The sequence below is a fragment of the Condylura cristata genome, unplaced genomic scaffold (genome assembly GCF_000260355.1).
Source record: "Condylura cristata isolate star-nosed mole 26May11 unplaced genomic scaffold, ConCri1.0 scaffold00017, whole genome shotgun sequence".
Taxonomy (NCBI): domain Eukaryota; kingdom Metazoa; phylum Chordata; class Mammalia; order Eulipotyphla; family Talpidae; genus Condylura; species Condylura cristata.
In genome coordinates this window covers 4,960,539-4,972,903 of record NW_004567118.1, presented here as the reverse complement: position 1 = coordinate 4,972,903, position 12,365 = coordinate 4,960,539, and the positions used below count along the sequence as shown (strand labels likewise).

General features: G+C 56.9%; 1 protein-coding gene across 1 annotated transcript; it reads right to left on the bottom strand.

The window, feature by feature from the left end:
• Positions 1-304: 304 nt before the first annotated feature.
• On the bottom strand, positions 305-4,423 carry NEUROD2 (neuronal differentiation 2). The gene is made up of 2 exons (XM_004684251.1): positions 4,227-4,423; positions 305-3,106 (listed from the first exon to the last, which is right to left on the bottom strand). Exon 2 carries the CDS (start codon positions 3,099-3,101, stop codon positions 1,959-1,961), a length of 1,143 nt encoding a protein of 380 aa, XP_004684308.1. The 5' UTR covers positions 3,102-3,106; positions 4,227-4,423; the 3' UTR covers positions 305-1,958.
• Positions 4,424-12,365: the final 7,942 nt, after the last annotated feature.

The window sequence follows — 12,365 nt, the reverse complement described above, 5'->3', positions numbered from 1 at the left end:
AGCGATGAAAAGTTATTTTGTTTTCAAAAGAGGCAAATGTGCATGTTTGGGGAGTGAAGGAGTGTGAGCTTAGTGAGGGTGCTTTGTGCTGGGGGCGTGTGTGGTTCTGTGTACCGTCTGGGAGGGGCAGCCAGTGAGCTGTTTTGGTACCCAGTGGGGGTTTGTGAGGAGTTGTAAGGTGGGAATCCTACCTAGGAACATCCAGAACTCCTCTGCCTGGCCTCTGCTCTTGACTCTATGTCTCCATCAACCCAAGCCCCAGCTCAATCCCCGGAATGAAAAGAGGCCACCGTGAGAAACCGGGTCCGGCTTTGCATCTCATTTACATAAATATTTATTAATCGTCATTAAACTGAACAGAAACACGCAATGCACTTCGGGTGTCCGACGGGAGTTCCATCTTCGCTACAAGAGGAAGGTAAAATTGCGTGTGAGTATGTGGGTGAGTGTGTGGGTGTGTCGTTAGTGGGTTTGCATTTTTTGCATCCTGTGTTTAGATGCCAGATCTCCTGCCTCTGGTGGGGAGAAGTTCTCCTTTTGCCCCCGTTTGGGGGAACCTCAGAAGGAGCCCTCAGCCCTCTCCCTGCCCACCTGCCTGCTCACCTGCCAGCTGGAGCCAAGAGGACACCTCGGACAAAATCCACCCCTCTCCAAGCACCGTAAATCGCTGGGCGACGGGCCCCTCCGAGGCACAGTCTAGGCATAGGGGCGGGGCTGCTCCCAGGTCTCTGCCTCCACCCTCATCCCCCGGAGGGATAGAGGTGCCTGCGGGGGCAGGGGGGCGGCGAACTCTCCTCCCTCTGCCCCCCAGACATCCGCGCCGGGCCTGCGTGTGCGTGCGGTGTGGTGTGCGTGTGTGTCTCTCATGCAAACCCTCCCTCCCCAAACCGACCCCCCCAACAGTTTGCCATTCCATACAAATTTGGAAACAGGTTTTTAAAAAACAGCATGACGCACAATGGGGACGGGGCGGGGGCAGGGCAGTGGCACTGGGGCCCCAAATCTCCGAGTCACTGATTGTAAGAACCTGGGGAGGGGAGGGGGCGGCGCCGGCCCCCACTTCACCAAAGTGCACAAATCCGCGCTTGGGCGCGCAGCCCGCGGGCCGGGAGGGGCATCCCGGGCCGGGCCGGCCGCTAGGCTCAGTCAGAACCTCCTTGCATAGATATTTGTGTCTTTTTATTATTGGTAGTAGTATTTTTTTTTTTTTTTGCCTTTTATTGCTTCTAAAAGTTCTTACTGCGTTTTCTCTCTGATCCGGACTCTGCGTTCGGCCTCCGTTGCCTCTTAGCTTTTTTTTTTTTTTTGTATGTTTGTTTGTTTTTAAAAAAAGGAAAAGGGAAAAAAACGGATTCTAGTTACAAATTGTCTTGGCCTCTCTCTTTCCTCTTAATTCATATTCCCTCCCGCCAAAATTAAAATCACAAAACGCTGAGATTAGGGGTTGGGAGTTGGGGTCCAGGCTCGGTTGTCCTGACTTCTGCCACTTCGAGAAAGAGAGGCGTCGGACTCTTTTCTGCCCCCCACTCCCGCAGCTCCGTGTCTGTTTCAGAAATAATAATAATGAGAGGGGAAAACAGTATTTCACAGCTCTGCTGCCCTTTACAAACGCCTTTGGACCTGCAGGGCGGAAGGGGAGGAAGAAAACTAAGTGTAGGGAATAGGGTGGGGGGTGTCTCCGGGGAATGCCCAAAGAGGGATCCCTGGAGAAGTGTTCCCTGGGAAGAGGAGGAGGAAACCCCGTGGGGAGAGAGAAGGCGAGTCCCCTGGGGGAAACGAGGCCCCTGGGACGGGCCACCCACAGGTAAAAGGATCGTTGTGCCCAGGAGAGCGGCAGGACCGGCGGCCCGCTCCCCGCGCCCGGCGCCCGGGTAGGTGGGGGTGTCCCGGTGTTCGGGGGGACTGGGGGCAGGGGTGCGGGCAAAGGCAAAAGAAAAAGAAGGGGCGGGCACGAGGTCTCAGTTATGGAAAAACGCATTGAGCTCCTCGTACATGGGGCCCCGGTCGTGGTGAAGGTGCATATCGTAAGACAAGAGATTCTCCGAGTGGACGCCCCCGCGCACAGCCGACGAGCCGAAGACCAGCCCGTGGCCCGTGGGCCGCGAGCCGGGCAGCGCCGAGTAGTGCATAGAGTAATGGTAGCTCTTCTCGTGGTCGGGCGACGAGTCCTGCTTGAGCGAGAAGTTGCCATTGAGACAGAGCGGGGGGCTGAGCGGGCCCTCGTACTCGGAGCTGTTGTAGTCCGGGCTCGCGCCGCCTCCGCCCGCGGCCGCATACAGCGTCTCGTAGGCGGCGCAGTAACCGTGGGTCCGCAGGGCGTGCGCCGCGCCGCCGCCCAGGCCGCCAGCCGCCTGGCACTGTGCGCCCGCCAGGCGCGAGCACGGGTACGGATAGGGGTGCATGGCGAACGGACCGCCCGAGCCGTGGAAGCGGCCGGTGCCGTCGGCGCCCTGCTCCGTGAGGAAGTTGCGCGAGTTGAGCTGCAGGCAGCCGGCCACCAGGTTGGTGGTGGGCTGCGACAGACCTTTGCACAGCGTCTGCACGTAGGACACCAGATCGGGCCGTTTGCCCGAGCGCAGGATCTCCGAGAGTGCCCAGATGTAGTTCTTGGCTAGGCGCAGCGTCTCGATCTTGGACAGCTTCTGCGTCTTGGAGTAGCAGGGCACCACCTTCCGCAGGTTGTCCAGCGCCGCGTTCAGGTCGTGCATGCGGTTGCGCTCCCGCGCGTTCGCCTTCTGCCGCCGCAGCTTGGAGCGCTCCAGGCGCGCCTTGGTCATTTTGCGCTTCTTGGGCCCGCGCTTCTTGGGCCGCTCGCCCTCGGCCTCGTCCAACCCTTCCTCCTCCTCCTCTTCTTCCTCCTCCTCGCCCCCCAGCTCGCCTTCCTCCTTGACCTCAGCCAGCGCGGCCTCCGGTACCTCGTCTGCACGGAGAGGGACTGGCTTGGCGGCCCGGGCGGGCCCGGGAGCCCCCGGCCCCGGCGGAGGCGGCGGCGGCGCGTCGCCCTTGTCGCTCCTCGGCTCGTCGTCGTCTCCGTCGCCCCAGCTGGCGAACTTGGGCACGTCCGAGAGGAGACCGGGCTCGCTGAACAGGCGGGTCAGCATGGTGCCTGAGGGCGCCCCGCGGGCGGGAAGGGGAGACAGCACAGAGTGAGGGGCGCGCTGGGGTCACGTCGCCCCCCGACCCGCCTCCACCCCCAAGTCCAGTGCGGGCTCTTGTCTAGGGGGCCCTGGGAGCCCACCTCCTCCTCCGCTTGCCCCGCCCAGAGCCGGCCCAGCCCAGCCGGCTGTCCGCCCGGAATCTCGGCCCAGGGCCTTTCCCCGGCGCTGGGCCCCGGCTCCGCCCCTCGCCTGAACTAGGGGGCCGCTCCCCACGCCCGGGTCTTCTCAGGGTCGAGACCGGGTAGGGACTTTAGGGGAAGATATCCTCTCTGGGGGAGGCGGCGCGCTTGCCCTGAAGGGCTGTTCTCTCCTCGCGTGGAGGAAGCCGGGCGGCTGCGGGTAGAAACAGTAACCCCGCTCCTCGACTCCGCCGGCCCGAGCCCCTCGGTCCCGCCGCTCCACCCCTCCCGTGGCTCTCACCCCCACGCTCCCTAATCCAATTTGCAACTTGGCCGCGCGCCGCCCTCGGCTCGGCCCCCACCCCCGCAGCCCCAATTCCAGAGGCGGGAGGATATCGTCTCCTCCAGCCGAGGCGTCCCCTGCTACCGGAGCCGGCTCGGGGAGGCGAGGACTGAGGAACCCGGGCGTGGGGAGGAGACTGAGGGAAGGAACCCCGTCCGTCTCCCCTGTGGTCAGAGACCTCCTTCTCCCCTTCAAATCGCCTTCCTCCTACGTGGCTCTTCGGATCTCGTTGTATTTAGGGATTAATGGGGGGAAATCGAAATTTGGTTGTTTGCTTCTCTCTTTTTTGGTGGTGGGGAAAGGTCGCAGGTACCTCCGGGATAACCCTGGGGCGAGCCCCATCCGAGCCTCTTCACAGCCTCCCCCCCACACCCCCCCCCCAATGATCCGGCTTGTTCCTCCCAAACCCATGGCACGCAGAGACACCTCCCTCCGCAGCTCCTTGAGCTGAAGCCCCTAAGGGAGAGGGAGCCCGGGATGTCTCCGATGCCCACCCCACGAGGGGTCATCGTCCCAAGAAAGGGGGGTTTGGGAATCCTCCTATCTGTCGAAGCCTCCCACCCCCCAACCGGCAGGTCAGATCTAGCTGCCTTTCGGACAACTTACCTCGGAAAGGAGTCAAGGGGAGAGGGGAGGGGAGGGGGGGGAGGGGGGCAAGAGAGAGAGGGGGGAGAAAAGGAATCTTCTCGCTTATTTCATTGTTCCCCCATCTTCAGGGAGCGGGGGCAGCGGCTCCTCAAGGCGGCGGGCGCCGGCGTCTTCAGAGCGCCATGCGAACCGCGGAGCGAGTGTGGCATCTCTACCAGGCGGGGTACCAGCCTCTATGCCAGGCCATATGGGCTTGGCACGTCACGGGCAGCAGCTATCACATGAGAGACGGTGATTGGCATGCGTCTGCATTGGGGGAGAGCCGGCTCCCCCGGGACCCGCCGCCATCTGTCACTCTCTACTCCAAAAAAAAAAATTAAATAAATAAAGGAAATAAATAAATATCTCTGCCGCCCTCCCTTCCCCGCCCAACGCAGGGAAAGCAGGGATTGAGAGGGAGATGGGAGGAGTTGCCCCCCGTGGATATAGAGCCCCCCACATGGGAACAATGGGGTGGCAAGACTGGAAATTGGAGGTTTGTGGTGGCCCCCAATTCTATGCTTCCTCCAGGGTCCTGCTCTGTTCATTTTCTCCCTTGCAGTCCCCCAGAGCTGGGTCAGGGACCAGACCTTCAGGTCTGGAGAAGGGACCTCTACGCTGGCCCCCACTCCCCAGGAGGGTCCTGTCAGCCACAAAGGGACAGCTGAGGCCCCCTCCCAGGATGGGCATGAGGGACATCCCTGGCCCAAGCCCCATAGGTAGATGTTGGCACCATGCCATCCCTCATCCCTGTCTGCCCCTCCCCCACCCACCCTCACGCACACACAACATATGTGGCTGAACGAAATTCAAACCAAGGGAAAGACAGAGAAAAGGAAAGATTTGCCTGGATGTCTGTGCACACGCATGGGCGTGTGTGTCTGTGGGGACATGTGTGTATCTGTGAAGTCAGTGGATGGGAATATTTCCATGGGTGTTTGGGGCTGTATGTTGGGGTGTGGGTGGAGAGAAACCCCTGGAATGACACTCTGCACCCATCATCTGGGGGTGGGTTTCCGTCTGGTTTCCTAACCCAGAGACTTCACCCTCCCTCATCCCCATCCACCCCCTATTGGACAAGTGACCCTGCTTTTTTTTCTGCCTTTCGGTCTTGCTTATTTGAAGGAGGAGGAAGGGGCTGGGCTGGGAATTGCCTAAAGTTCCTGGATGAAACTCAAACATTCTCCTCCCCATGCAAAAAAATTCTGAAACCACTGCCACTCCATCCAGCAGTCCTGGGAGTGAGCAAGGGGAGAGGGTCAGACAGGAGTCTTGATAAGAGAGGTAGGAATTGCTGTTTTATCTTAATAGCTCACCTTTCCGCGCTTTCACTGGGTCAGACAGATGCAAATGGCTCACTCACATTAGATGAGTTAGCTTTAGAAACACACACACACACACACATACACACACACACACCTGTTCCTCACCCTGTGGTGTAGAAAATGGATACACATCTACTCGTTAGATACATTAGCTACCTGTGTGTAAGCAGGTCATTACAGCCAGGTGAGACCCTTGCTCACACCTCTCTTTGGCCAGTTGTGTGTTTCCAAACCCATATTTCCTGTCCTCCTCATTACCAGCTGACTTACGTGCGGGTATCTTCTGTACACCTTAAGCACACACACACTTTGATGTCAGCCTGACAGCCGTGTGTCAAGCCCTGTGGTGGGGCAGAGATCAGCTTTACCCTCAATCTGGTCAGAGCCAGTTTCTCTCCTCAAACCTCCAGAGGGGGCCTTGAGTGGCTGAGACAGGGAGTTGATGCCTGGTAGAATGATCGAGGTTCTATAAGGAGACTCACACAATGTCCAGGAAACCTTGGAGAAGGATGATGCTGTCTGAGCTTCTTGGAGAGGCATAGCCAGGCTCTACCAGGGGCCCTTGAAGGCACAGCCCCACCCCCTCCTTTCAAAGAAGCCTACAGAGGCTAACAGATGCCCAGGAACATACATGCAGACAGCAGAACTGGATCTAGAAGCCAGGGGCTTGTCTCTCAGCCCTGCACTCTGACAATCCCACTATCTTCTCCCATGGTCTCCATGAATGACCCTCCATGGGAATCCTGGGCCTGGGAAGGTAGCATTCCATCTATGGCTTGGGGTATTTTGGACCTGGCGAGAGAAAATGGCCTTGGGCCTCAGAAAGGATGGATTTCAGTTGGGACAGAGACTCAGGAGAGTTGATGCACCCTCTCTAGTGTGAGCATAGCCTCAAGGCCTAACTGCTCCCTTCCTGAGGGTGGGGTCTTCTGTCATCACATGGCCCTTCCTAGGAGCACCCATGATGTTTTGGAGACAGGCACATTAATTTACTAGCTTTCAAGCATGCAGAATGCTTTACAGCACATTATAGAATGGCTATTGGTCGCAATTTCCCCATCTGTAAAATGGGGATAATTGTGCTATACCTCGGGGGCTGTTATTAGTATTAAATGGGAAAACACATATAACCAGTTTAGCACAGGGCTTTCAATAAATGCCAGCTCTTATTTTTTCATGAAAGCACTTTGTAAATATGAACATATTTACAATATTAATTCCTTCAACACACCCCACCCAACACACACACACTCACACATATACACATATTCAGAAAGCTTTGTCTATAGAGGAAAAATTGTTGTTACAGTACTGGGTGAATGAACAGGTGAATAAATGAACAAAGGCTCCCTTGGGGGAGAAAACTACCCTGTGCCCTCTCCATGGGACATTGAAAGCCAGCTAGGACCACAGGGGGGTCACACAGGCCCCTCTCAGGTGCAGTCTTAGGCAGAGAGGCTTGCTCAGAATGGGGAGCTCTTGGAAAACCCCGCCTTCCCTCCTGGTCTCTGTCAGGAATGACCTTAACTCCCAGGACCCCAGAAGCCCCCTCAGTCCTCCAAGAGAAGGAGGTCTGGGGGTGGGACTGGAGGCAGAGTTGTCTGAGGGGTGGGACTGGAACATGGGAACTTCCTCCCTTTCAGTCTGTTTCCTGCCCTTGTCTTTTCTTCCTTCAGAAAAATGGAACAAGTTTTTCTCACTCGACACATTTCAACTTTTTTTTAGAAGATACAATAAAAAACAGGGGAAAATTGGAACAGGGGGAGGTGTAGGATGGGTCCGCCTCAGACATGGGCTTGAAAGAGGCGCAACGCATGCCTGTCCACATACACACGAGCGGGCGTGAACACGCAGGGACATACATGCTCCTCTGTGCACCCGAGATGCAGTGACGGAGAGACAGAAAGAGCCAGAAATGGAAGGAAGGAGACGGAAGGAGAAGGACACCCAGAGATGCCATCTGTTCCTCCCCCTGGCATTGGGGGAAGGGAGTTGGTGAGGGGCCTAGTCCCCTCTGGGCCTGTGAGAGGAAAAGGGGAACAGTGGACGCCTCAGTCAGGCCTGGGTGATTCCCATTTCTGCTGTCCACCCCGGGGGGGGGGGGCTGGGGACTGAGGGTCTCAGGTTCCCATGGAGACATAGTCCCATCCCAAGGGAGGCCACAGTCTGGGCACCTAAAATGGCTGCCTCAGAGGGGTGGCGGCCATTTTGTGTAGGCTTAGGTCCTGGGGTGTGGGCCAGGGGCTGAGGGGTGCTGAGGGTGTGAGAGGAGGGGGAGGGAGGGGACAGGTCATTCCTGAGCGAGCTAGGGGAATCTTGTCAGGGGATAGGATGAATGTTCTATAAAACTGCTCATTACACCCCCTGCTCCACCAAAATAAACACCTACATACAGAAATCTGTGGGCTCCACTCCATCTGACACCCAGAAGGACATCTAGCCAGCTGCCACTACCGCCATGCCCCAAATACGAGCGCTGGGGGGAGCTGCTGAGGGAGATTTGCGTTCCCACCAAAGTGCTGAGCTGTGGGGAGCAGGTGGATTGGAACTCAGAGTCCACTCCCTGGTCTCAGGCATCAGAATCCACCCCGGGGCGGTGCTGAGGTGGCCAGACAGGTGAAGAATGAGGGCGGGAGCCCGAGAGCAGGGAGCAGGCTGTTCTCAGCCCCACCTCCGATTTGAGGGGAAAGGCAGGATTCTGGAGAACCTCTGAAGGCCTGTGCTCCTGGCGTGAGCTGTGCCGGGGGTGGGGCGGGGGGGGCAGGCTGGCACTGCCCAGGCGGCGCCTGTGCCATCCATTCCGGATGCTCGAAGCTTCTTCCTGATGCATAAGAGCACCTGCCACCCCCTTCCTTCCCCGGCCTACACCCCCCCCCCGCCCCACCTCAAATCCAGAAGGCCTTTGGGGGAGGAGGACCTGCGGCTCCTTCCTGGCTCTGGGGTGGGCACCTGCCCTGCTGCCCCCTCCCCCCGCCCGCCGCAGTGTTCTGGGGAGCGGCGGGCACGCCAGATGGCGTGGCTGAGAATGCGGCGACGTTGCCGGGAGGTGAGGGCTGGCACGGGTGAAATGCGGCTGCGTGCCTTGTGGTGCCACCGGGGAGGGGAGGAGGGGCAGGACCAGTGAGGTGTAGCCCCCCCTCCTCTGTGTCAACCTCCTGTCCTGACCTCTACCTCAAGACCAGGATTGTCCTCCACTTCCTTTGCCTGCCCCTGGGGTCCCACTCTGGGCCGAGGCTCCACCCAAAGAAGGGTGCTCTGGTCAGCCACTGTTGCCACCTTCCTACCCCCTCTTGCCCCATCTGAGATGCTGATTTTACAGCAAAGCCAGACTTGTTCCCTTGCTCCAAAAGGGTAGTGACCTTTGCTCTTTAACCTTTGACTTCTGTCTTCTGAGCCCTATTTTTCTGATGAGAGCTCCTTCCCTAATGGGTGCTGATCCCTGAGTCTCCCTTTGGTTAAACCCATTCTCATTTCCGAGCAAGATGTCTTCTGTATGAACACCTCCTCCTGGGAGCCTTCCCTGACTTCCCAGACAGGACGGGTTCAGCACTTCCCACTCTTGTTGGAGGTGTTATTTACTTCTCTATGTCTCTGACTTAACCACGGTGGCTACTAGTTTTATATCTCGATTGTCCAGTGCCTCAAACAGGTTTTGGTGGCGCGGGGGTTAATGTCTCAGGCTATCAAGCTGTCCCAGCCACTGCAACTGACCCACGAGGCTCAGCAGACCTCTCCTGTCTCGCCTGCTGCTCCCCTCAGCAGTGTGTTTCAGTCTATCTGCCTGTTCTGCTCCCCACTCTGTCTCTGGTGAATTCTGCCCCCCTCCCCGCACCTGTGGCCTACACCCCAACTCTTGTATGCATAAATGTATAAAATCAATCTTTTTAAAAAATAGGATTTATTGAGTTGGCGCTCAGTGAATTTTCCTGCATTACTGCCTGACTGGCTTTGAGGGTTTGGGGTACTAGAACTTTCTCTGGAGATACTCTCAAAACACTAGGGCTACCCATCAAGCCTGACTACTCCTAGACTCTTCTGCCTGCCTTTTGTACAGATCTCAACAAGGGGAGGTTGACTTGGGTTGGGGGGGCCATTACAGATTTCCTCCAAAATGGCTCTCAGCGAGAAGCTTGGGGCATGGCGTGGGTCCCGACGCTGGATCCCCATCCCCTGGGCACCAAACTCTGGTTCTGAGGCCATATGTGCCTCTCTGGCAAAGTGGTTTGGCCTCCATTAGGGCCTCACATCTCTCAACAGGCTCAGCAGCCCTCCCTTCCCCACTCCACTCCTACCCTGCAAGGGCTAAAGGCCACTCCCCAGGTGAGAGGAGGCAGGTCTTCGGAAGAGGCTGCCTTCACTCCTGCTGCTTATTCTTTGCTGATGCTGCCCCCCTGAAGTCACCCCCAGTACTTCAGAACTCCTCTTTTTTATGAGCCTGACCTAGGCCCTCCTTTTCTGGGAAGCCTGGTTTCTCCAGACTCATAGACTTCTGGCTTCCTGCAAAGGCAAACTGAAGGTGGTATTCTCTTGTTCAGGCGCCCTCAGTGACTCCCATTACCCCTAGGATTAGGCCATATTCTTCAGGAACATTCGTGATCCCTGCTGTTGTTCAACCCTCCTGGACACTTGTCCCTGCCTTGACATCTGCATCTCAGAAGCTTAAAACTGATTTTACTTTTACAGCCTTATGCCTGGGAGCCTCCACCTGGAGTGCCCTCTCTCACCTCCTCCAGGAAGCCCCTCTAGATTAGACCCCCCTAATGCCGACACAGGCCATGCATTGCCTCATAGGTCCCTCCCACCTGACAGTACATGCAGGAACTGGGCCCACGACATGCCACACTGAATATTTTCAGTTTTTGTGACACTGAAGACCTGTCCTGGAGATGCCAGTTGTATCTCAGAAACCAAAGACCACAGCTAGGGCAGGACATCCCCACACAGGAAGCGCCTTCTGAAAACCTCCCTGCCCTCCCATGTGGACAATGGGCATGTCACTCATGTCACAGGGGAGACCACACAAGTGTCAGAGCAGCTAACAGGTGAGAGAAGATGCCACCTCAGCCGCAGTTCAGTCCAGACATGGCTGATTTCCCCTCAAGCGCCTGATCAACTTTATTTTCTTTACTCTTTGTTCCTAGAGCTCTTTTTATTTTTTAATCAACATAGCTTTGTTCCCCCATTCTTGTCAGTTTTTCAGGGAGCATTGGACAGACCTGTTCCTGTCCCTCTGAGGGTCCTGCATCAGAGGGAACTCCAGGTGGCCAAAAGAGCACAGACTTAGCTGGGTCATGAGCGTGATGAAACTCTAGAACCCTCTGCTTCCTCATCGTATAGTAGGGATATACCACCTCCTTGGAAGCCACTGTTGGGAGCGGCACAAGGACACCAGAGGGCGAAGTGCACCCAGGGGTTAAGTCCCAGTTGATGGGGCAGTGCAGTGCAGTGAAAGAGCACAGGACCAAGTGGGTGTCCCGGGTCTCTTTCCTCCAAGTGGCTCCCATTGCAAACTCCCCTTGACTTGACCTGATTGCGTCCTGGGTTCCTTCCTTGGGAATCAGAGCCAGGGACCTGGGCCAGGGATTTTTGGGAGCTCTGTGCTGGACAGTCCTCAGCTGCCTCCCTTGGGTCCAGCATGGGTGCAGGGGTGGGGGCATCCATGAGACATAGCCACATCTTTGGTGGTGTTCACATGAGGGCAGCTGCAAAGGGCTGTGGCGGGCACCAGGTGTACATGGAAGTCACACCCAGAGGCCTCTGGGCTCCACCAATGGAAGATAGGAGCCCAGGACAGCATGAGAGAGACTTAGCCATGACTAGTTTATCCTGAGGGGCTAGGGTGAGCACCAGCAAGGGGGGGAGAGGAGCAATCTAGGGGGAAGAGCCTCATGGCCTAAGCCCCATTTTACAGATAAGGAAACTACAGCACAGAACAGGGAAGCAACTTACCTGGTGTCACACATGAATGACAAAGCTGGGACTCGAAATCAAGAGTCCGATACCCATTTGGGGATCCTCTCATCCCCGGGGCCTCCTCCCTATGCTAATGTAACACGTAATCAGGAATACAGTAAAAATGACTGGGGTGAGCGTTGTCTGTGCCCACACTGGGCTTTACACATATCATCTTGTTTCATTCTTACCATGACCTGGGAAGCATAACCAACACCCCCACTGAAGACTGAGGCCGAGGCCGAGCTTAAGGTTGCTGTGCTGAGGCACACAGCTCGCTAGTGTGTGGCAGAGCCTGGAGCTGAACCAAGCTGACTCAGTGGCACAACTGTGTCCGTTCTCTGCAGCCCCCATCCTCTCCACAGGGAGGGACTAGCCCACCCTGCAACAGCGGCAGGTGCGCAAGTGAGGATGGCCAGGGAAGAACTGGTGCTGAGGGCTATCCTTTGTCCAAGCCCCTAAGTCACTGGAGCCAATGTCCTGACCTGGGTCTCCTCAGTTCTACCTATGGGGAGGGGGGTTGGCTGGGTACCCTCTGTAGATGCACTAAACTTGGAGTTTCTCCCCCTTGCTTCCTCTTCCCTCAGCACTTTTAGAAGGTGACGGTCTGGCCTTTGATGGCCCAGCGAGGTGCTTCTTCCAGGAAGTCCTCCTTGATGTCACCTAAGGAACGGTGCTGTCTTCCGGCCCTTAGCCCACTTTGAGCACCTGGGGATGGAACCCCTGCTCCACCACTTTGATCACAATCAGCTTGCTACACGTTTCTGTTTTTCCATCTGTAAAATGGGAACGAGGAACTCGAGGCCACAGAATCTTTGTGAGGATTAGAAGAAGCCAAGCG